We start from the raw sequence: 24,527 nt of genomic DNA on the forward strand, positions 1-24,527 counted from the left end.
GTATTTTGCGAAATCTGATTTCGCTATTTGGAGGTCACAAAAGGATGCACGAAGGTGAATCCCAAATCGATACCAGCCGGGATGAAGCCAAATGGTAGCCTCTGGATAGTTAACTTCGGCAGTTCGCCGGGGTCGTTCTTGTTATCCATCACGGCTGGCACGACCGGTCTGATCTCCCAAATAGCCATCCCAATTTGCACTGCTTTGGCCGGATCGAAACGAGCATTTGGAACATTGGGCTTCGTCTCATCGAAGATAGCAGCACGCTGCCATTACATGTGTCAAATCGGGTATTCATGGTTACAGCAACAGGCCCATTGCTCCTACACCATTATAAGTGTGGCGGCAGCTTGCAAAATGTAATAGCAGCGTGGTAGCATTGTTACATTTCCCTGTGATAGAAATTGAGGCCAAAGCTATCGCTTACCTTTGACGTTGATTGTTTCATTTCATTAAATTAAGTTGGTTGGGGTTTTCCCCCTAACTGTTACTTGCCTTATAAGATGTACTGTATACTCACCCTTTAGGGGGAATATTTCCCAATATGATTTGGTGAAGTAAATTTATATTATAGAAAGAATGAAGGGTTGTTTCAGTTATAAACAGACATTATGAACTGAAATTTTTAAATGCCCATATAGTTGTAGACATAAAGCGCTGTACTTCAGTCTTTTGAAAGGGATAATAATACGGCCAATATAGATCCGATACACCGTGTCCGCAGTGACCGTTGAGAGGCCATTATCTGGGCGGATTTACATTTCTTATTAATTCGTCCGTTGCGGTGTCGGGATGGATACTCTGGCCGCTGTGGTCACTTGTTGCCAACCTTTGACAATTGCGAAAAGAAAGCATATCATAAAGTAGCGCAACGTTTAAAATAAATTCAAGATGCAATTTCCACTTTTCAAGCCACAACTGTTTTTCAAAGCAACTACGACGCTTTATCGCCTTATCGTCGTGGTCAGATCCAACCGAGTGACGTCTTATTTATTGATGTATTCCTTTTTTATTACAGGACCGCCTCGTCCTTCTATATTGGTCCTTCCTTTATTGGTCTGACAGGCTGACGATTGAAGGCGGGTGTCTTCTAAAATATAAAAGCTACCATTACAAATAAAAGGGCTGTCATTCTGAGCAATCTTTACAACAGGGGAAGCAGGGCAGGGTGATTAAAGTGATGATTCGAATCCAATTGCACCCTATAGCTAAACACAACTGGGCGAATGAGACGGAATGCATACAGCCCGGCAATGTATGCCCTTGTGGCTTATTTAAGCATTTTTTTAACGTTAGTTAGGCTGGACACATAATAAGATAAAAAATAGAATTACGATGTTTTTGCCCAGGTTTACGTGTGTCCTAGCTTGTGAAACTGAAACGAGAATGTTGAATAACAGCCGAATCGATATATGAAGGTACGGGTTTCACTGTTATTATAATAACTGTCACTCTCGAAATCCAGGTATTTTCAATGATTCAACAGCCTTTGTTTACGACAGTCTTTGTTTGTTTGCGATGGGTGTAACTTCCACACCTATGAGTTCTGGTCGAAAATGTTATATTTTGTCAGGTAGCCCATAGCCTCTGGCTTCGGAACTGTAACTTTGATGAGAGAGAACATTTGCGGATTGTCGACAGTGGGGCGCCTCCCTGTCTGAAAACTAGACTGCTTCTTTATTGCAATCAGTTAATGATGCATTCATAGGTACTGTCTTATGCCATTGCTATACCATTAGGTAGTCCATTTGCGCCTCTGCGAGCAATTGCCATGGTCGCAATTTACATAATTTGAAGTAGGTGTCGTTCCTAAAAGCGGGGCATCCCTCATACAGATACTGAAGGATGTTTACTTTAAAATTGCAATATAATGAAAAACGGACTCCTCTTTTAAGATGTCACTCTGAAAATGACAGATGTATCGCAAGTTTTATGGCCTATGTTTCAAAATACTGCAAAAAGCTAAGAACAAGTCGTAACATTTCTGACGGCGCAATGAGCTCTACAAATAAGCTTATTTCTAGAGGTTGAATCATAAAAGGTACCTCCCAGTGGTAAATATTGTTTTCTAAATATACTGCTATATATGCCATTGAATTAGTGGTAACGTCGTTGGGCCGAACAATAAATATGCGAGCATATGCCATATCTTTGGACATTCAGTGGATAGGTAATTTTTGCTAGTTCCCACAGAGATTTTATCAGCTTTGCCCGATCTGAATGCGTCGCTACGGGGAATAACGTCTTTTGCCGCCATGCTGTAGCGTAGCGTCGACGTATATTTAACCCGTTGAACTCTATTGATCTCCGATACCCGACCACTCGACTGACAGCTGACCGATCACTTGTGACAGCTAACTCGGCGAGAAAACGTGTACTTTAGTGCACTGGGCGTCCGTTTCACGTCTGAATTTTATGTTATTTGCACAGCATGGCCGTGCGTTCCTGCCGACGCCCGGCACCCAAAATGAGTCGTCACTGAATTTTCTCGCACCCGCTCCTGTTTCAGTTTTGCCTCGGTTTGGTGAACCGGCTGCTATATTGCGTAGACCCATTATGCCAATACATAATATGTCGCGCTAAATCTAAATGTGTAAACTGGTTCTCTGTATGAAATGTTTGTCGGTTTTAATATGTTTTGTATATGATCTGTTTAATGGACACTTGTCTTCTGGGTTTTATCCATCTAGTACCTAAAGACTGTGTCAATAAACTACTACTACTGCTACTGTAGAAGATCTGCAAAATTTAAATCTATTAGTTCAGATATTGCTTTGAAACTAGGTATTTGATGATCATCCGTTGTTATCGCAATGGTTATTGCCCCTTGACGTTCGCCGCTATAACACGATTAAATGAGTGGTTATAATTTAATGGGTAAAGCACAAATAATCCATCAGCATCGTATAAGTTCTAAACGCATTCTTTTATCGTTGTTTTAATTTCAGTGCCTTCGTTTATGTTTTTACTGGTCTTACATAGATTCTTGACACGTAAGAGTAAGATTTAACCGACTTCTTTTTAATCTCTTAAGTTCCCTTTCCAACCTGGTTAGCCAGCATAGGCATCGGCCAATGATTCGATTAGAGTTTGTGATCCGCCATAGAAATAACCGTCAGGAACGTTCAGGATACGTAGAAACAATATGCCACTATCGTTCAGTCGCCGAGCAGTGTTGGTTGCAAAAAGCCGACAATTCGCCCCGGGGCTGGTGTCAGTGTCACCGCACGCGTTGCATTTAGCATCAAGACTGCAATGATGGGCGCCGATGAAATTCTGAAATTTTGTTTCGAGTGGCGCTGTTCGAGTATTAAAGAAGGGTATGTCAGAGTTTCATTAGGAAATCAGCGAAAATGCTTGATCCGAAAGAAAAGTTCCGATATGAGACACCATTGATTATGGCGTAGGTCATATTTTATTAGTGACATATTGAAGATATATTTGTTTGCAATCGACCATCCTGTGTTTTCTTTGTGCATTTATGTACCTAAATCTGTGCTCTCAGCTACGATCTAAAACAATTCACCCACTAGGTGACAATAAGCTGATGGTATTATTTATAACTATGGGTTCATAAGTAATTACATACATGCTTTTTGGATTTCTTCTCTATTTGAAACAGAAGTGCTACCGTTGAAACTTTGTAAAAGGCAAATCATATGCCCACTGGCATCTGACAGTTCGCACTTGCAATTTGCAACAGGTTGACCACGAATGACTGACGTGGGACGTGGTTCTGCATCTGACAGCCCATATGGTTGACTGATGTGTTTTGCATCGGACAACCCACATGCATGGGTAATTGACGTGTTTTGCATCGGACAAGCCATATGGCTGACTGACGTGTTTTCACATTTGTACGCACTAGATGTCGATCTCTCAAATTCACGCCGCGATTACCATAAATCTTTTTACGATCATCACCAATATATTAATTTGGTACCAAGAGTATATTTCACCAAAGCTTATAAATGCCGGAATTTACTCCTTACCCTTACCATTTATAAGCCGCATGCCAACTATGTATGATTTGATTTGACATAACCTCTGGCCCTATTGGTATATGGTAATTTTGACTTGCAACCAGCCAGATTGTTTGTAGGTACGATCGATATTATGTGGCCGGTATTGCATCTTTTATCAAATCATATCTCTAGTTTGTTTATTCCCGGAAAGAATGATACTTTCACTTTGGCAAAATAAGATTATTGACTGTTCATAAATCACAATTTCCTATCATTACAATTAGCGCGCTCGCAAAACATTTGATGGTCGAAACAATTGAAAGCAATTGTAGCATACGATTGAGAAAATCCGACATTAAATACTGAATGTCTTTAATAAACGTTGGTTTTTATTGCTTATGAATTCAATTGCTAACTTAATTTGTTCGTAAAATAGGCCATTTTACACGTTAAATCATGCGCTATTCTCGGGCGATTCTGAGAACGAAAGATAGCAGTCACTTAGTTTAATCATAGGCAAAAGTGTAGCTTTGCGTTTGTCCTAGTGTATTCTGCAGCCATCGTGAGAAACATTTAACGAATTTATCCCTTTATAAGCCGAATATTGACAAATTGCAACCTTCGATTCTATACTCTTAATTGCATAATGAAATCGTCAAATTCTGAATAAAAAAACCTCCAATAATTCTAGTACCTACTTTTATGAAAGTTAAGTTGATATGCACACAAAATGCTTAGACCCTTTTTTTTTTTACAAACATTGATAGCCGGTACGCCATTCTCGCGGTGATTCTGTGATAGCCAGATAGCAATTAACAGTCGAGGATTATGAATCTACCAATTATTGAAATTACAACCAATGACAAACCCCTTCTCATACTTCAAATATTAACGAATCTTACGTTCATTTTTATGTACCTACATATTTAACCGTATGATAAAACGTTATATCCAATCAATATTAGGGGGAAATTTCACGATTGCATTGAAATACACAACTTTTTTACAATCTTTTTGATAAATTAGATAATTTGATGTGTAATCTGAAATTCATTTGGCAGATGTTTATGTCCCAGCCGTTATAGTTTCATTTGGTGATTTATCATTGTAGCGAAATCTGATTGAGTTTTCCGATAATTTAGGATCTTTCGCGACTGCGAAGTTGAATGAACACAAAATACTCTACCTTCTTTTTAATTGGTCGGGAAGGCGTCAATAGCGGAGGTTATGCTATACATATAATATATCATTTCATATCTTTATGACCAAGTCCTTTTTAACATGGTTAAATCTAAATTAAATTTTAGTCTTTTCAATCATCGAAAATTTCCGCGACTGTTAGGTTGAAAAGTACACGATTACTTCACCTTATTCTAATTTGTCACAAAGGCAATATAGCTGATACATGTTAAATCAAGTGTCATTTCATTGCAATTTTGAAATAGAATGGCGGGCAAAACAAAGGAACCCAAAACATGCATCAACCGTACATCTAAAGTTTCATGCAGTACAAAGGTATAATTTAAACGAATAATTTTTATGGGAAGGCAATAATTTATCTAATTATATACATTATTGAGATAAGATCAAAATGAGTTAATGCACGTATTTGTAAATGAACAATGCACACATTACTGAGTTAATCAAAACAAGCCTTCCGCTAATCGTAAATATGTGAATGTTACGATCGAGATGGGAATTTACATATTTTCATTGCATGCTAAGTTCACTCACTATTCACTCAACTTCAGATAGGCATTGTCCATCTAATATCAACATACTCACAACTCGCATTCCATTTTCATTCTTTCATTCAGCATACACTCTCCATTCTAGAAATGTATCATTCATTCATTTAACATACTCTCATCAGCTCGAGATACTTTTCCTTTTCCATTTACACTTAGCGACTCGCAACATTCTGCACTCTCGCTTCTCACCAATACAACTCGTCACTCACTCTTAAAGTTTTCATTGTTTCTCATTTTTATTGCAGTCATAGCAAGCTTTTGCCTAACAATTTTGGCTGCTGGTCTGGCTCGATTGTTCCTAGAAGTTCGGATATTGAGCGGAGTAAATTTAATAGATTTTAAAATAATGGCACATCAACCGTTCTTTCAAGATTCATTCGATCGTTGCGACTTACTATCAGCCGTTTGATTTTTACAATTTATGATTTACAAAATCTCGTACTGAACACGCGCGCTGGATTTACTGTGGGCCGTCTCGCCAAATGCAGTTTAAGTCTTACGTTAGCGTCGTACCCCATACCAAGATCCTATTGCTCAGGATTAATTGAAAAACGTTTTTACGACTTACTGTTAGCCGTTTGTTTACACAGTTTAAGATTTACAAAACCACGTACTAACAAGCGCTTCGGAGTTATTACGGCAGGGCGTTTCATTAATGCAGTTTAAGTCTTACGTAATGGCGTGCCTGACCAACCGGATGAAAAACGTTGTCCACTCCTCGAATGTCACTTGAAAGAACGTTTCCCGGCCGATGCACCATTTATGTAGGGGGGGCTCGTGCCGGTCCTTATGGCCTATCGCAGCCTCCCCTCTGATTGTATTACTACTACTCTACTTGATGTCCGTGTTAGGCTGAGACGTCTCCCAGCCTGTGCCCGACTGCCACTCGGGCCACGAACATCCCAATGTCTAATTCTACTATTTTACGTTAAGTTACAATGCATCGTGGTACCAGTGTGAATCACTCCGCCATTTTGAGGCACGCCGCGGTTGGTAGCGCGCCCTTATGGGTTTAGGAGTGAAGCTCCTGGCCATTGATGACTTTACTAATGTACCGATAAAGTTAGACTCCGCTCAATCACCGTTCTCCTCCGACTCATCCCGTTACCAAAAGCATCTGGTCAATTCAACGCCCCATTTATTGTTCATAATTTCGTGATGTGGTCATAACGGACTGCGCTAATTTGACGTAATCATTTTAATTTCCTACCGCGAACGCAATCTACCCTAACAATACCCTAACGCCACGCATGCTAACCTAACCCTCCACCCGCTTGCTCCTACCTATCTATGGGATGTGCCTTGAGCCCGCACAGCATCCCTGCGTAGTCGGAACCTACCTTCGAGCCAGCTTACCAGCAGCGTGGTTGAGGTCGGGAGCAGCGTTGCAGCCTGGTCGGCGTACAGGCACTGACCCCGTTCTCACTCCCCGCTGCGGTTATATACTCGCCCGAAGGTGGATAAGTCCTGTCACTCGGTCTGAGGCTAAAATCGATCGGGCGACAGTGACTTACGGTTCTGACTACGCTGACCTCGACGTGTTTCTAAATGTCAAAAGGCGAGCGAAAACAAGAATACCGCGATTACGAATTTCTAGCTATAAACCAAAAGGCACATACCGCGATCCACCTTAACAAACATACCGCGACACACCTTACATTAGGGCCCTCAGAGACCAGTACAGGGCCTGCAGACTGCAAAGGCCAGTAGTTTGAGACCATCAGAGACCGAGTTGGGCTCTCAGAGGCTAATGTGGGTCCTTACTCATTACAGGCCAACATGGGGCCCTCAGAGGTCAGCGTGGGGCCCTAAGAGACCGGCATGAGCCGTCGTTGGACCCCAGACGCCAGCAGAGGGCCCTCAAAGGCCAAGATGGGCCCTCCTCAGAGGCCAACGCAGGCCCTTAGAAGCCGGCATCGGGTCTTCAGCAGCCAGTGCGGGACCCTCATTGGCACCTAAATGTTCGTCTTGGGACACCAGAGACAGCAACAAGGCCATTAGAGACCGGTGTGAGACCCTCAGACGCCGGTTGGGGCCCCTGAGGCCGGTTAGGGGCCCTCATATGCCAGATGTGGGGCCTCAGAGGTCGATGTGGTCTCTTAGCGGTCAACGTGGGCGCTTGACCGCCACTGAAGTTCCATCAGAGGTCAGTGTAGGACGCTCAAAGACCGGTGTGGGAGCTATATTAATAGCTGGGCGTGTTTTTTTTTTTTTTTTAGCCCCGTGACGATCGAATCAGGGCCAGGGCCCCCATACACCTATGGGGGCCCATCGGTTGCTTGAGGGGGGGGGGGGGCAAATGATATGACGGCCCCCTTTATGTGCCTTGGGGGGGGGGGGCATGGCCCTGATGCCCCCCCCCCCCCCCCAGCGACCGCCACTGTGTACACATTACATACAGGCCTCTGAGATTACATACTAGCTCAAGCAAACTCTATGCAGGCCCCGGAGGTCCCACGCTAATCCTTTAGAAACCAAGCCGGCATACGGCGGCACCACCGGGCTTCTGAGGTGCACAGCACCAACCCATGAGGTCTTATGTGTCGTAGAGCCACGCTCATTTGGCAGGGCCCACCCGCCACTGCACTGGCGAAGAGGGTCTCATGCAAGCCATTGCTGGGCCTACGAGAGCCTCAAGTAAATCCACGCTGATATTCCATATAAGATCCGGGCGGCCATACTCGTGAACCGGTGCCAGCGACGCTGGCCGCCAAATTGACAGAATGCGAAACTGAGCCCACTCATGAGTGAAATTTACGTCCTTTGATGGCGCAAGAGAGCAAATGAAACATACCAAAAGCTTTTCTAGTACTTTTGTTCGATCTGAAAGGTGGGGCCAAAAGATAGTATGGCCCCACCTTTCAGCACCAAAGGGGGGGCCATGGCCCCCGTGGCCCCCCCCTGGGACCGCCTATGGGCTCAGGCCATGAGCCATAGAACACGACGCCTGTGACCTCGCCAGGCCTGCCTCACGGGGTCACTGGCCGGTTCCAGCTCGGGACAGTTTAGCTCAGCAGCAAAAACACGCCCCAAACACGCATATTTCGTCACTGTTGTCAATGCCAGCTGTCCCCCCGATAATTGGAGTGAGTTGACAGCGCCGGAATGCAGGCGCGTGTTCGTGTGTTACTAAGTGATTGTCGATTGGTATTCGGATTGGCATTGCTAGAGCCGCGTGAGTTGTATTGTTGATAGGAAGTACAATGCTCACCCACCAGGCTGTATAGGGCCATTGACATACCCATGCTGATTTAATTAAACAATTATCTAGCTTTGCTATTAAGTGCTCAATTTGTTTATTATTCGAATCGCTCGGCAGTTTTGTTATTATGGCATAAACATTGATATGTTTGCTCTTCTATAGCGAAATAAACAAATCATCGTTCAATCTAATTGTCCTATTATGTCCCCTTTGCGGCATTTGAACTTATCACATTCTATTCATCACTCAATCTAATCATACAACTTTAACTTCATGGCTAACTTGATAGCTAAAGCATGGCTGATAACAATCAGCAATTGTTTTTTAGCACTTAAAAATAATCGTCTTGTATTCACGCTTTTTTTTCGTCGGCAGATTGTGCCCGGCCTCATCACGCTACCGGCACTGAGTCGCCGGGCTCCTCCGCCGCTGGCGGGGGCGGGGGCGGGGGCGGCGGGGGAGCGGCCGCCGCCGCCGCCACGGAGGACCGGCAGCCCCATTGATTAGCGGCGGCCGGCCGGGGCCGGTCCGTCGGCCGGTTCTCCTCATTCCGGGCGCCGCGCGGTCTCCGAGCTGCCATGACCGGCTCCGGGGACGGGCCCGGCCCGCTGAACGAACTCTCCTCGGACATCGACACGCTGTCGGAAAACCTCCTGGTGAGTAACGGTCCGCTGGAGAGCTTTGTGGTGGCCGTGGGGTGCGTTTTGGGTGATTGCTGGGGAGTGGTGGCCTTTGGAGAGCTTCCTGGTCAGGGTGTCTTGTGTCTGCTGTTGAGTATGTTCGTTGGGAGTTTCCCGAATCGTGGTAGAGCCACCTTTCTATTTAGCCTTTCCTATTAGTGTGTGTGTCCTGTGTGATCGTCTGACAGTATCCAAGTGAATGTGAAGTGCTTCCTCGCAGCCACGTGGAACCAACATCACTATGTAGAATACGTTTTCACATATACCAGGCATATAAGATTGTGTCAAACCACTAGCAAGTTTTTCTCACAGTCGCTTTTGTCGATGCATGTGCGACAACCTTGCAAACATTTTGAAAACATGCTTGACCTTGAAAGGATTGTAGCTTTGAAAGACCAGTTTGCTGTTTCCGAATGAGAGCATTTTATACAATTTTTGTCGTTACTACTCACCGAACTTTGTATTATGTATGACTTTAATTATACGCAAGCAATTATTTCCCCGATATTATGAATGTCTACTTTTATTATATATCACACGAGTCTTACCCCAATTTAAATATGTTACAGGAATGCTCAAGCCAAATGTGATATTGCTATTCATTTCAATAGCTGCAAGAAGTTATTGAAACGAATTCCATCGGTTGGGTGGAGAGCATAGCATAACTCAAAGTAATATTTTTACGCCCTCCTATTTTTTTTTATAGTTAATGAGCTACGATGCCGTTTGTCGAGAAATGGCAATGCAAAATCGTAAACTTTGATTTTGAAAACTTCCAAAGTGACATCATTTTTCTCACTTGAGTAGAAAATGACCGAGGTACTCTCGATAAGCCTCCTTTCGAGATGTCTATTATGCACTTATTCACTTGGCCGTTTCGCTATTTCTCGCTATACGCTGCGTAGATTACGAAGTTTTCGGAGGTACGGCTCAATTTGGCTCCATTTTAAACGGTGTGTATGCGCGCCTGATGCGTAGCGCTTTTATCGTTTTATTACACACGCAGAACACATACACACAGTACACAAACACGATAACACATTAACAGCAACTTAAAGCACTTGTCGGACGTTAATGGAAACCAAAGAGACCTAGCTCTGACACCTCAATACTGTATGACGTTTCCCTGTATAGACATGATCCTGAGAAAGAACACCGTCTGGAGTTCCGTTTAGTGTCCGAGGAAGGGCCTGCCGACAATGCCCTTGCCGATGATGGGCTTGGCGACCAGGGCCTTGCCAACGATGGGCCTCAGGGCGTGACCTCCGTACACGGGCTGAGCGATACCCTTGGGCACCTGCGGGTGGGCCGCCAGGCCGGCGTAGCTGACCTCGGCGTTGAAGCCGCTGTACCCGTCCACGATGTACTTGACGTTCTGAATGCGGCCGTCGGGCAGGTTGACGGTGTAGTAGCCCTCGGTGAGTCCGTTTCCGTTGGACTCCTCGGCCTGCGCCATCATGGGGCCGTAGTCGGGGTCATCGACGGCGTACTGGAAGTGGTACGGCCGCGGCTCGTAGTAGTCCTGCGCGACGATGCCGACTTTGCCGTGGGCGAGGGGCGCTCCGGCGGTGGCGACGGCCACCAGGGCGGCGAGCACGAGGAGCTGCATGGCTACTGGTGGGCGGGGGTGGCTGCTGCGGCTGCTGCTGGACGTTTGGTGCTGGTTGGGGTGGACCGGCCGGTTTTATACCCGGCCAAGGGGCGCAGTGACCTGGCACGGTGACCTGGCGCAGAGTAGGCTGGTGTATGAAGCAATATATCGCTGACCAAACCCTGAGTCGCCGCTGCACTCACGCATTGCGGAGTTGCAACCCAAAAGGCTATTCAATTGACTTATGGTGTCGAGCAGTGAGTGTTAATTGTTGGTGATTACCAGCTAAGTAAAGGTATCTACTATCCAAATTTGCCTACCTATATGTCTCGTTTGCAGAAGACAAGATAAAAAGGTGTATAGAGAGAAGGGTTGAGCTTATCAGTATTTTGGGGAAAGGCAGTGGGAGCTGAAGGGATAGGTAATGCAGCCAGGAATGGACCTGAGATAACTCTCGCCGCACCAAATGTTTATGTTTTTGTGTCTTCACGACTCGATCGAAAAAAATGGACCAATTTCTAATTAAAAAAAAAATGCAGTGATGTTTAAACAGTAAGCATAAAGAGATACAACAGGAGCGGATTCGTAAGCGATGAAGCCCAGCTGATGTTTTCTTTCTCTTGGAAAAAAGTGGAAAGCTGCTTCAGCAAAATGAAAGGGATGAAATCCGCAGGATTTCTGTTTTGTAAGGTTTGTTTTCTGCCAATTTGTATATCGATTTTGAACATCTTAGTTGCTTATCTTCTCCCATGGTCATGACCACTAAGGAAGGACCACGCCCGGATATATATATATATATATATATATATATATATATATATATATATATATATATATATATATATATATATATATATATATATATATATATATATATATATATATATATATATATATATATATATATATATATAATTTCTTATAGATATGAGCAAGAGGTTATTTTCACATCCTTTAACCCTCGCCGGCACAGGGATGGGGGTTGATGCAACCCCCCTCTAAGGTTTTTCGCGAATAACTCGCGTAAAAAGCGGGCGATCGCGACGAAACTTTCAGTACCCTCGCATTGATCAATTTTACACCTACCCTGAAAATTTCATGACCCTGACCCAAATGACCTGTGACCTCTGTTCCGAGACCATGTTTGGCCGGAATCGCGATTCGGCGTATGTCGGCTCTCATTAGCCGCGCGTTTGCGAGCTTTTCGTGGTTTCAAATGCTCAAACATGTGATTTGATGCTGCTCCCATACATTAGGGTGGGTGTCAAGGTCACCTGAAGGTCAGGTCAGGTCATTGACCTTTGGTGACCTCGGGTGACCTCGGCTCACTTTTTCGAGTTTTACATGTTTCTAGGCTAGTTTTTGGAGCTGAATTCGAATTTAGCAACCATTTGAACATTTACGAAGTAGTTTTGGTGCCTTCGTAACATGCTACGAAGCTGTCAGAGGCGGTTGACACGTATTACGAATGCCCGTCACAACCCCTACCGGTTGACCTGACCTGACCTGACCCGACCTGGTCTAAATGCTTAAAGACACCATCTCTTATCAAAACTAACACGATATTCGTGATCAGCACCCCGGAAAACCACATAGCAGCCACACTTTACGACTTTCTAACACGTCCCGATTTTCCCGGTTTTCGGGTCATTGACCTGACCTGGAAGGTCACCCGATGACCTAGGACCTAAAAAATTGGGTATAATGGGCCTCCTCTCGTGACGGGCAACACGCTCGTTTTTTTTCCGCGAAGCTCTAGCTCGATCAGGGGCCAAACGCGAGGGGGGTCGTACCCCCCCCCCCCTTGTGCTGTCGAAGGAAGCAAAATGGCCTCTGCCGGCGAGGGTTAACAATTAACAATGCTTAACACAGCCTTTTAATACCTGAAATCAGAGGGACCATCTAGTCAATTATGGGCTTTTGAGCACGCAGCGGAGCCCTCTGAGTTACCAAAGGCCCCCTGAATGTTTGACTGATGACTTCTGAATGTGTGACTGTCTTCTGATAGCTGGACAAGATTTTATGTTTTAGGAGAAGAATCTTTGGAGACACTGGAGCGCATGACTGGACCATTAAGCGGTGAAAAGACCCCCTGAGCCATTTATGCTTGTAAACCAATGAAGAGTTATTGAACACGTGGATGGGGGCATCTTGGGATACCAAGGTACCCGAAGGGGCATTTGAGCATTTGAGGCTTGATATCTGAAAGAAGAGCTCATGAGTACGTGGTAGAGCCTTCTGAGCCCTTGGCGCGAAACAGTTGAACTAATATGTACCAGTAAAACGCCTTTTGGGGCGACAAACGAGCGAGCGAGAGGGTGAGACTTGCAACTGCTGAATTGCGAAGGGGCACTTTCAAATGACTTAATGCATGGTACCCTACTAACCGATCTCTAGCGATGTACCAAATTTGAGCGCAATCGGCCCAGCCGCTCCCAAGATCTGGAAGAGGCACCCTGCAAGTGCGCACGTGCAAACTGGGTCCCAACTGACTTTTGCACGGCACCCTTAACCGGTCCCTAACCATGAGCCAAATTTGAGCGCAATCGGTTCTGCTGTTATTGATATCTAGAAAAGATTCCTGCACGTACGCACGTGCAGCAACACCCCGACTGTGACACGTGGAAATGCATTGCCTAGTGGGCGCCTACCGACATGCCAAGTTTCAGTGCAATCGGCCTAGCAGTTACAGAGATATTACAATTGTTGCAAAACTGACACCTCTTGGTTTTGCACGTGGCACGTGCAAAAGGGGTCACCCACATGTGCCGAAAATAGCCCAATACTTGGTAGAAGGAATGAAGCTACCTTACAAAAAATTACCGCAAGTAAATCGGTCAGTTGGTTGCTGAGATATAAGCTTCTCAAAAGCGTTACAGGCCGGGCCGCTCATACTGAGATTTTTCCGTTATATTGAAAAGACTTCGCTTCGCTCGCTGCGCTCGCTCGCTCGTAACAACGTCATTGCATGAGATATTTTCCAAAAAACGTCAATACTGGCTGTTCTTGCCCTCTCATGCCAAACATCGCAAGTGACACGCAGGTGATGCTTCGGGAAAAGTCCTTTTAAAAGGGTCATGCCATTTTTTTGATAAAAACTGCATTGATAACTTTTTTAGTTCACGATCTAAGAGTCAATTTGATCAGAAGCGTCGAAATAAAAGATGTTGTATTATCTCTGGAGAACTGTCCTTTGATCTGCCGTAAAAACTCGACTTTCAACTATATGCGATTTTTTACGTTTTTTCTTTCTTTAATGTCACCCTGTTCTTGTTGCTGCGAAGCCTAGGGTCAGGAGCAGAGTAAAGGGAAGGGCGTGAAAAATCCGCCTCGATGTGCTACGATTCGACCACCGTTCCTGCAGAGGGGCTCAGGCAAGCGCTCAGAGGACCGTCGGTAGCTCACAGGCCGGTCATGCGCTCGAGGGTCAAACAATTCTAGTCACATGTTCAGCAGAAGATTGTCTATGAGGCCAGATGTCAATAAGAGAGTCCGTCGGTACCTCACGTGCCGCTTGGTATCTCTGGGAACCTTCGCTAGCTCATAGACATGCCAACTGTGTGCTAGAATTAAGTGGTGATTCCACTGCAGTCCACAATAATAACAGTTAAAAAAGAAATTTAAATGGTCCCTAGAATTGAAGCGGCCAACTTTTGGACCAAGAACTTTGTTGGTATCTTGGTCGGGAGCCTCGATTCGCAAGCGCCCCCTCTAATTGATATAATTGATATGTTTTCTGAAATCGCCTCTGAAGATTTCTAATTCCTGGGAATATGCGGGACAAAGCTTTTTCGACATCATTAATGACAGCAAAACTCTTTATCAATAAAACATATTGCTGAACGCATTTTACAATTAGTGACCAGCACCTTAGCTTCGTCGACGCTGCCCAAAAGACCGGCGGGATACGAGGGAAGAAAGCTTTTCTGTTTGTTTTGTGATGTCTTTGTTAATTTACAACTGGACCTAGTAAAAGTCCATTAATTTAGAACGTTACACGCCACTAAACATTTTCTTAAATGCGTGAACAGATAGCTTGCTTGCGATTGTTACTTATTTCCATGGCTCCTACATGATTGGCTAAGGTTCAATTGATGTTGCTACCCGCATTAGACAATTTCACAGAATAAGTACAACGAGAGATTTTTCGAATGCATTAGTAAAACTGCAGAAACGAAAGAAGTCGTCGCCTTGAATGGTCCACGTTCTGTAACAATTATAGTCTACCAACTTATCAGCCAACTTAACCCTCGCCCCGTTGGGGGGGGGGGCATTTTGCCCCTCCCCCTGTGGTTTTTCCTGAATAGCAAGAAAACGGCGGCGCTGCGCCGCCAAATTTTCAGTACCTTCCCGGGCATCAATTTGACACCTTCACACCAAATTTCAAGTCTTAGGTCACCTTAGGTCAGGAGTTATTGAGGTCAAGCTGAGGTCATGTTCGAGCAAAAATGAGCAAAAAACATGCAATCTTGAAACGCTCACCAAATCTACAGTTATCAAGCAATTACAAAGTTCTTTATATGGTCTAGTAGACAAAAAGCGGTGCTACAAAACGGCTATCTCGGATTTTCAATCTCGGATTTTCAAATTTTGGGTTTTTGTTCCCAAAAATTCAATAATTTGTTTTTTTTTTTTAAGAAAAACTAAAAGAATTCAAAAATTTTCCGAATTTCGAAAAAAACGGAATATATGTGATAGTCCCTGCGCTCTTCTATATACATACCAAATTTCAGATCGATATCTCGTTTTTTTGGCCAAGTTATAGCGAAAAAAACTGCTAAAAATAATGACGTCAAATTTTTAACTCAATTTTTAGCGATTCTAGACCACGTACGGCAAAACAAAGACCACCATTGAACTCCCCGTGACGAGCTGCATCGATTCGACACCCATTTTATGCAAAATATTAACTTTGAAATTTGACCTACTTTGACCTGACCTTGACCTGACCTTGACCTGACCTTGACCAAAACGTGACCTAAGCTGGCCCCAAAGGCTGCCTGACCCACATAATCGCATTTGTCATGTAAAATGGACCATAAAACATGTATCACACGAGTACGACACTTTCATATTGTGACCCCCCAGTGACCTGACCTCTGTGACCTGACCTGGTATCAGTGACCTCAAATAGCAAAATATGTGTTTGAAGAACATTTCCCCATCGATGATTTTCAATGAAATGCATTTTACTCGATTTTACAACTCATTTCTTGAAATGCCTGTAAACGGTGAAAATTGGACCTTTGACCTGACCTGTGACGTCATCGGTTTGACTTAGGTCAATAAAATTGGGTCACAAGGTAGTTCCCTGATAGGGCTATCCAACACCGTTTGCTGCTTGTCACTAGGTTGCGTGGTTCTCGAGATCTAAGGGGAGGGGGCAAATGCCCCCCCCCCCCCCAACAGGGCGCGTTGCTCGGCAGAGCCCAACGGGGCGCGGGTTAAACGAACCGTCGGCCAGTCCGTGCCAGGTCACTGCGCCCCTTCGCCGGGTATAAAACCGGCCGGTCTGACCCGACCGGCATCAAACGTCCAGCAGCAGTCACAGCAGCCACCCCCGCCCAGCAGTAGCCATGCAGCTCCTCGTGCTCGCCGCCCTGGTGGCCGTCGCCACCGCCGGAGCGCCCCTCGCCCACGGCAAAGTCGGCATCGTCGCGCAGGACTACTACGAGCCGCGGCCGTACCACTTCCAGTACGCCGTCGACGACCCCGACTACGGCCCCATGATGGCGCAGGCCGAGGAGTCCAACGGAAACGGACTCACCGAGGGCTACTACACTGTCAACCTGCCCGACGGCCGCACCCAGAACGTCAAGTACATCGTGGACGGGTACAGCGGCTTCAACGCCGAGGTCAGCTACGCCGGCCTGGCGGCCCACCCGCAGGTGCCCAAGGGTATCGCTCAGCCCGTGTACGGAGGTCACGCCCTGAGGCCCATCGTTGGCAAGGCCCTGGTCGCCAAGCCCATCATCGGCAAGGGCATTGTCGGCAGGCCCTTCCTCGGACACTAATCGTAACTCCAGACGGTGCTCTTTCCCAAATCTCAGGATCAGGTGTAACTGGAAAGCCGTGCTGAACGTCTGAAACAGTATTTAGAATGTGGGTGAGTGATGTGTTATTGACCCTCGTCTGTCACGTGTTATGACTGTTGTTATTGCGTGTTGTGTTTGCGTTTAGTGTGTGAGTGTAATAAATGTCTAACTACGAAACAACAGCATTTCCAAGTGGTATAATCAGTCAGCTGGCACAATTAAGTTTGCTGAACATTTTTTTTTTTAAATAATGATTATATTCCCGCAAAAGGATATATTTTTCTTTTGGTCCAGCCATTTTGAGAAAATCACTTGGTTTTCCCCTTTACACCTAGTTGGTCTTTTCTGCGCCAACCAGGTCGAAAATGTTACAGAGAGGTACATACCTATTACCTACCCTTGATATCCATAACACGACATCTGATCGGTGATTGCTCTAACCCTCACCGGCCGAGGGAGGGGGCCGAGCCCCCCCCCCCCCCCCCCATAGTTTTTTCGCTCTAGATCGGAACACGCCGGTACTAGAGAGCTGAAGCTAGGCATGCCTAAATTTTGTTTCAAGCCGGATCTTTTGACACCAATCGCATTTTCAGGTCAGGTCAGATCACTGACCTATGACGTCATAATTAAGCCTCTACACGATCCTGAAATGTCGCAATTTCGCAACGCCCTCAGTGCCAGAGGAGCTTTGACAGGGAGATTAAACTTGCAGGACCAAGTATCCTTGAAAAGTCTCACAACTTGTAGACCTCGGATTTTTCCTTAATTTAACATGAGGTCAGGTCGGTCACGTGACCTCACCATTATAAGTCGAAGGGCGAAATATGGAACCTTATTTTAGCGCCGGGAATGAGCTAAACTGTTTCAAGCACACACATTTGTGATTTCATGCACTCCTCGCAAGATTCGATGATTCGCTTTTGCATTATTGACCTTGCGTGACACTAAAGTCATGAAGTTTTCGTCAATAACTCCCGATCTAATTGAGCTAGCGAGTCGGGAAAGCCAAGCCACCAATGGACTTTGACAGACATGCCGGATCGAATGGTATGGTGACCTCCCTCGACCAGCTTCGTGACCTTGACATTGACTTGACATTGACCCGAGGTTCAACACATTAAGCTGACCCCACCCGAACATAAATTATACCATTTGACCGACGCACCTGAGCATGGAGAACACGATGGTGCCAAAGTTGCGGCTCTGAGACCGTTTTTGGCGAAGTTATTTACCTTTGTAATACAATATTGCATGTAATGTTATATGCTTAATTTTATTTATGCGTGTGATTTATGTACGCATACGGCATAATGCATATGTATCTGACTGTTCCCATCCATGCCTATTCAGGGGCTGTTCCTAGAGAGCTTGTTCATTAGGAAATGCGGATCCGGAATGCAAAGCATTAATTATTAATTGATTCACCTGTTGCCACCGTATTACGTAACGCAACCGGAAATGTTGACGAACCGAGATTATAAAGCACCAAAGTGTTGTCAAGCAGATACATAAAACAATCACATTCCATCAACCCTGCTCCTCCCAATGCCATGGCCCGTTATCATTTCACTCATGGAACTCTCGCTACTAAGTGTCGCGTTAGTGCCATGTAGGATTATCTCGATCTGGGTTCTGTCTCGCAATGGATCGGTCTCGGTTGTATTGTAAATCAATGCACCCCGTCTGGGGGTCACTGCCACCCGCGCTGCGGGCCGCAATGCGGACCATGGCATTAACCCTCCGTGCCGGCACGTTGTAAGGAAAGGAAGTGTCCCGCGGTCAATGCATACCGGGCACGGCGGCGGCTATTTTGAGGCGTGTTTACCGTCCCGCTGCCGGCCGTCGGGTTAAAAGGAAACGCTCGTCTGTTCATACCGAGATTCTGTTAGCCGTTGTGCTTTTCAGTCCGTAAAATGGGCATTAGATTTGGAAATGAGCAAATGTTTGTCATGCCGTCGGCAAACGAATCGCTGTTTTATTTTCATTTGATGTGGAGAGCACTGCACGGTTTATTGTGGCACAGATTTAATGAGTCCATTCATTTAGTTAATATATTTTCAGGCTGTTTTCAACGAAGCTACTCGTGGGCATTCATTTTTTACTTATTTTTGGAAGGTATATTTTTGTCAATTTATTTTTACCTCGTAGTGTTTGAAGCTATTTGCTACTTATTTAGCGAGGTGTTCGTGGATTGCTGTCAAAAGGTTTCTGATTCGGAGCAATCATATCCCGTAGGTACCTATTTGATTGGGAAGCTTTTGTTTAATCTGAACATCAATAACACATTAGCCATGTGTCATCAATGGATCGCTGCACCTCTACATACCTACATAGCACTTCTCAATCTCAATATGCCAATCTACCGTGTGTCACAGTCACTATTCCGCACGCCGGCCGCGCCGCCGAGGGTCGTTTGTGTCACTCATGTTGCGTGTAGGTAGAGTGCTGTTGCGCCCCCAGCCGCCATGAGTGGGACCTGACAGACAGACGACTGACCCGACCAGCGGCCACCTGTCACACATGTCCTTCCGTCAGTGTGACAGGTGACAGTCTGGGTCTGTCACACTGACATCTCCAGGCGTCGACCTGAGTGATCAACTCAGCCAACACCCATGTATCTTATTCAGAGTCAACTGTGTGGTGGACTTCGTGCTCAGGATTTGGCGGTCATCTGATAACGACCTAACGAGTCGGCCGGCGGGTGGACCGGCCCCCGCCCGGTCAGCTGACTCGACCTGCCGTGACCCCTGTGGGCTGGGCGGCCCTTTATGGTCGGTCAGTTTTTCACCCCTCCCCCGAATCTGTGGCGCCGGCGGGGGTGTGACAAATGGACTGTTGGGCGCTGGGTCGACCGATTAGCTAACAATCCAGTTGATAGCTGGTTCAGTGGCATAATAGCGGCATTCCACGAACTTGTTGCGAAGTTGCTTATTTATAGTTCTTGTGGACAGGGAGTGTCACGGTCATCTTCATTGAAATGCTGTTGCATTTTGGTTAATGACCTAGAAAAGGACTCTTGATTTGCCTAAGTAATGTAGGTCTTACTGGTCTTTTCGGCCATTCGGTTTCATCAGTAAACGTGTTTTGTCTGGTAGGTATTACGTGTTTTGTTTACGTTAACGTGTTCTAGCTATGCGATGAAACTGAAAGAAAGGCACATTTCGTTTCTCGCAGTGTTTTATATGGATGGATATGATAAAACTAATCTCGTTTTGAACACTTTACAGTAATACAACCTTTGATTCGTTTCATGGTTAGAACGACCTTCTCAAGGGATATTTTTAAAAAGCGCAAAATTGCACATTGTTCGATGTTCATTATTCTATTTTGTATGCCTACTTACCTGGCTCAGTACACAGCCTTATTAGAGCTGCATTCGCTGCAACATATTGTCGCAACTCCAGGTCCATAGGTGCGGGAACCGCGGGGCAGTGGGGGCGGCAGCTTGGCCCCCTCTCCCTATGTAACTCTGGGGCCGTGGGGGCGGTGCCGTCACAACTTTGAGACGGAATACCGCCCTTTTTTTGCAAATGTTTTCTTTTTTTTGTTGAAAAAGCTGAGGGATGAAAAAAGTGGCCTAGAACCGATGCGAAAACTAGATTTGGGGGTACTCTAGGTTGATCTCTATTATAGTGTGCCCCCCCCCCCCCCCAGTCTGAAAGTAGTTCCCGCGCTCCTGTCCAGATCTGGCGCTACTGGTGGCATAGCATGCAGATTTATTTCACCCAGTCCACGCCAACCACCCCACCAAAAACACGACCCTCACAGCCGCCGACCACGCCCGGATTGTAGCCGTTTGCGTGCTACCGCCGTCTCCAATTTATCCAAGTGGACCACTCTGCTAGGTCGGCTGGAGCACTGAGGTAGATTGCACGCAGTCGTGTCCCCCTGCTCCGTTCTCAGGCTTAGAAACACGCAACGACAACAACACATTATCCCGGCAGTTGCTGGGGTATTTCGCCACCCACCGTTTGCTGGGGGGGGGGGGCGTTAAACGCCCCCAGCCGATAACTCGAGAACCAATAGGCGCAGCGAAACGCACGAGGCGGCAAACGAAAGAACGCGACGAGACGCTTCAGATGAGTACTTAAAAGTTGAATTTTGAGGTCACAGGTCAGGTCAAGGTCAGGTCAAACACCTGAAATCGGGCTTTCAGTAGCATGGACTTCAGGACTTCGCAAAGGGCGAATCTCGTCATAAACTCTGTCAAAACGGTGCACAATCCATCATATAAGGCCTACAAGAGTGTCAGCTCCATGTAGGGGTCAGTCAAGCATAGGTCAGGGTCAAGGTCAGGTCAACCGGGCAGGCACATATTCCCGAAAATCAAAACTGATATTCGCAGCCTGTGACACATGTTTTATGGGTAATTTGGGGCGTAGAACACGATGGTGACATTCATTTTACCATATGTGTACGTGTTTGGCTAAAAAAGTTCAATTTAAGAAATGCATGTATCATGGTCGTGAAGTAGTCACGAGAAATTGCCAAGATTCAGTTCAAGATTTTGGAAAATGCCGAACGATAATCAATAATCGAAGATAGCCATTTGATTGTTCATGGTATTGGCAGTCTAATGGCGTTTACGGCATGTCTGTATGTCTATTCTGTGATATTTTATATGATTTTTTGAACATATGCCGTTTTTGGTCGAAAACTCAGAAATCATGACGTCACTAAAACCTCGATATCTCAAAAATTTCCCGACCGATTTTTTTGAAACTTTGTCACAATAAGCTTCAATCAATTCCTTACAGGTACGCAAAATTTGGCGCGCCTGCGGCGCGCCGTTTTTATGCTATGGCCCAGCGAAAAAAGTGGGGGCGTTTAACGCCCCCCCCAGCAACTCGCGGGTTATATAAAGCTGTTGTGTCTGCGATAATATATCAAGCTGTGATAGGTATGTATTATCTATCACTCTCTTTCTTGCAGATATTTAGAAAGTGCAGCAAATGATATCTGAAGTTTTATGATCGATTTTGTATTGATGTCGGACAAGTCGTCGCAACACATGGGCTTCGTGAGCCCTGAGGCGCTGCCAGCTCCGGTACTAACGTTGTGCACCCGGACAGGAGACGTACACCAACCTACTGCACCTGGAGCGAGTGCTGCGCTGTCAGCAGGAGTCTGCCCCGGCTCCGGAGGACGGGTCGGCTCCCGAGCAGCGCTGGCGTCGCCGCCGACGCTCCTTTCAGCTGGCCGCCGCCGGCGACGGTCTGAGCGAGCGGAGCGGCCCTCCACCCCCGGCAAACGGCGGTCCGACGGCCGTCGACGACACGGTACGTCAGGTTAGGTCAGAGGGGAGGGGACAGCGGGCCCCGGCCCTCCGCTGACGGCTGTACGACGGCTGTCGGCAACGACACGGTACGCCAGGTCAGGTCACAGGAAAGGGTAGGATACTCGTATTAGGGCAACAATGTAGCCGGGAACGTTACTGCTCAGGTCAGGGGGGGGGGGGCAGGGGTTAAGCCGGCGAGAGGTGAACCGATGTTTTCTTCGTGCTTCACTTGATCCTTTTTTGTTAGTGTGTACCTGGTCAGGGACCAGTGGTCAGGCATTCGCAGCTTGCGACACTCATTCATTGTGTTGATAAGTTGACAATTGCATTAAATGCAATCAAAAGTGTGTAGCTTGGTATGTAGAAATTCGATTGCCCCAACCACCACGTCTATCTCTTCAGTAACATTCGTCGCTGTTTTACCGTCGTCGGCATGTCGCTGGAATGTCAGTCACACCCTTGTACGACTCATACATCAGTCGGAGGTATGCGGTCCGGTCCGTTCCCCGTATTTACCGACACCTGCCCAGTGTTCTCACGCCCCCACTCCCCTCCCCTTCCCCCTCAGACTTTCCTGGAGGGACATGTCACTGAACTGGGGCCTCCATCCCGCCCCTTTTCCATCCTATCCATGTCCTCAGGATTGCCTGTTCCTGAACTGGAATCTCCCAACTCCACCCTCTCCTCACAGGGCTGCCTGGAGAGTGGAGAGGCTTGCCACTGAGTCCCCCTCCCCCCCCCCCCCGCCTAACTCCTCATGGCCGCTCGGAGCGTCATGAGACCGCCCCCCCCCCCCCCACCTGACCTCTCAGGGTCACCTGTAGTGTCGTGTCACTGAGATAAAGTCCCCCCTCCCCCTCAGTCCCCTCAGGATCGGCTGGAGCGTCGAGTCACGGAGCTGGAGGCGGATGTGCGGAGGATTGACCAGGAGAAGGAGGAGATCCGTGTCAAATACACGACCGTTCTCAAACGGTGAGTAACGGGCGCACGATACGAGTGACTGGGTGATGCTGGTTATGGAGCTCCTCGTGGGTCTGTGTGGTGATCGTTTTCTGTCAATCAGTTCAATAGCTCCAACTCGATTCATCAGCATATTCACCAATCGTAAACCACTAATCCGTTCATCCACAAATCACAACTCGTTTGTGATAGCCTGCCACCCCGACCCTCCAGCTGCCACAACGCCAGCACCGCCCACACCGTAAACAAAACCTGAGGCCAATGCTACTAACCCTTCCACCCACCGTCGGCCCCACGGCGAGCGTCACGCAACTGACAGCTTCTTCACTGACTCGGACCGGCCCTAATGATAGCGCCACAAACACTCAGAGGTGGACGGCTAGGGTTGGCAGAGTGCGTGTCGCTGCTGACAGACTGATGGCGGCTGGGTGGCTACGGTTGAAATCAGACTGTCGGTGGGGTAGGCTGGCAGTCGAGATGATGTGTTATTTGTGGTTGAATATCTGATGATGGGAAAGGAGGAAGTTTGGGGTGAAAGTTCCGGTATTCGCTATTTGAGCGTATGATGGCTGTGAGACATTGTATGATTACCGTCTATGTTGTGTGTGTGTTTTTTTTTCAGGTTGCGGAGACTACAGGTGTCCAGCTCGGAAAACTGGGATGTCAAGTCACCGCCAGTGAGTAGTGCATAATCCAAAGGCGAGCTGCTGATCATGCTTACTTAATGATGACAAACTCTGCAGCATTGCGGGACGTCAGACTAGATTCTATTGATTGCCGGTTGTTAATGTCACACCACTTGGTGATGACGGAAACTACACGTCTTGTAGCATGAGAATAATCCTCCCCAAACGAACCGAAAGTCTCCGAAAGAGTATAGTTTAGCCCACCATCAAACACTGTCCAACAAACGATTACCAGACTGACACTATCGGGACAGTCCTTTGCGTGTCTCCGCTACATCCATGGCGTGTGGCACCCAGTTTTTGTCGCCTGTTCCACACTCGCGAATTCCGTGTCATATCCCGTGTCTCTCTCTCACCCTCCCTCCCTTATGTCTCTGTC

General features: G+C 46.5%; 3 protein-coding genes across 3 annotated transcripts in view; 2 read left to right on the forward strand and 1 right to left on the reverse strand.

Annotated features, from left to right (window-relative positions):
- LOC122363831 overlaps positions 1-24,527 on the forward strand; it is a 45,524-nt gene that overhangs the window by 15,018 nt on the left and 5,979 nt on the right. The window contains exons 2-5 of the mRNA XM_043333558.1: positions 9,294-9,574; positions 22,297-22,503; positions 23,365-23,474; positions 24,085-24,139. Coding sequence (XP_043189493.1) covers positions 9,497-9,574; positions 22,297-22,503; positions 23,365-23,474; positions 24,085-24,139 — 450 coding nt within the window. The 5' untranslated portion in view covers positions 9,294-9,496. The remainder of the gene's footprint in view (positions 1-9,293; positions 9,575-22,296; positions 22,504-23,364; positions 23,475-24,084; positions 24,140-24,527) is intronic.
- LOC122363832 (cuticle protein 19-like) lies at positions 10,557-11,244 on the reverse strand. The gene has a single exon (XM_043333559.1). It carries the CDS (start codon positions 11,205-11,207, stop codon positions 10,770-10,772), a length of 438 nt encoding a protein of 145 aa, XP_043189494.1. The 5' UTR covers positions 11,208-11,244; the 3' UTR covers positions 10,557-10,769.
- Positions 16,733-17,405, forward strand: LOC122363834 (cuticle protein 19-like). Its single transcript, XM_043333560.1, has one exon. The coding sequence runs from the start codon at positions 16,766-16,768 to the stop codon at positions 17,201-17,203; it is 438 nt and encodes a 145-aa protein (XP_043189495.1). The 5' UTR covers positions 16,733-16,765; the 3' UTR covers positions 17,204-17,405.

Source organism: Amphibalanus amphitrite, unplaced genomic scaffold (assembly GCF_019059575.1).
Source record: "Amphibalanus amphitrite isolate SeventyFive unplaced genomic scaffold, NRLGWU_Aamphi_draft 000641F_arrow, whole genome shotgun sequence".
NCBI lineage: Eukaryota > Metazoa > Arthropoda > Thecostraca > Balanomorpha > Balanidae > Amphibalanus > Amphibalanus amphitrite.

What these genes read in the sequence shown, in the direction of transcription:
- LOC122363832 (XM_043333559.1), bottom strand. Translation starts at nt 11,207, where the DNA reads ATGCAGCTCCTCGTGCTCGCCGCCCTGGTGGCCGTCGCCACCGCCGGA.
- LOC122363834 (XM_043333560.1), top strand. Translation starts at nt 16,766, where the DNA reads ATGCAGCTCCTCGTGCTCGCCGCCCTGGTGGCCGTCGCCACCGCCGGA.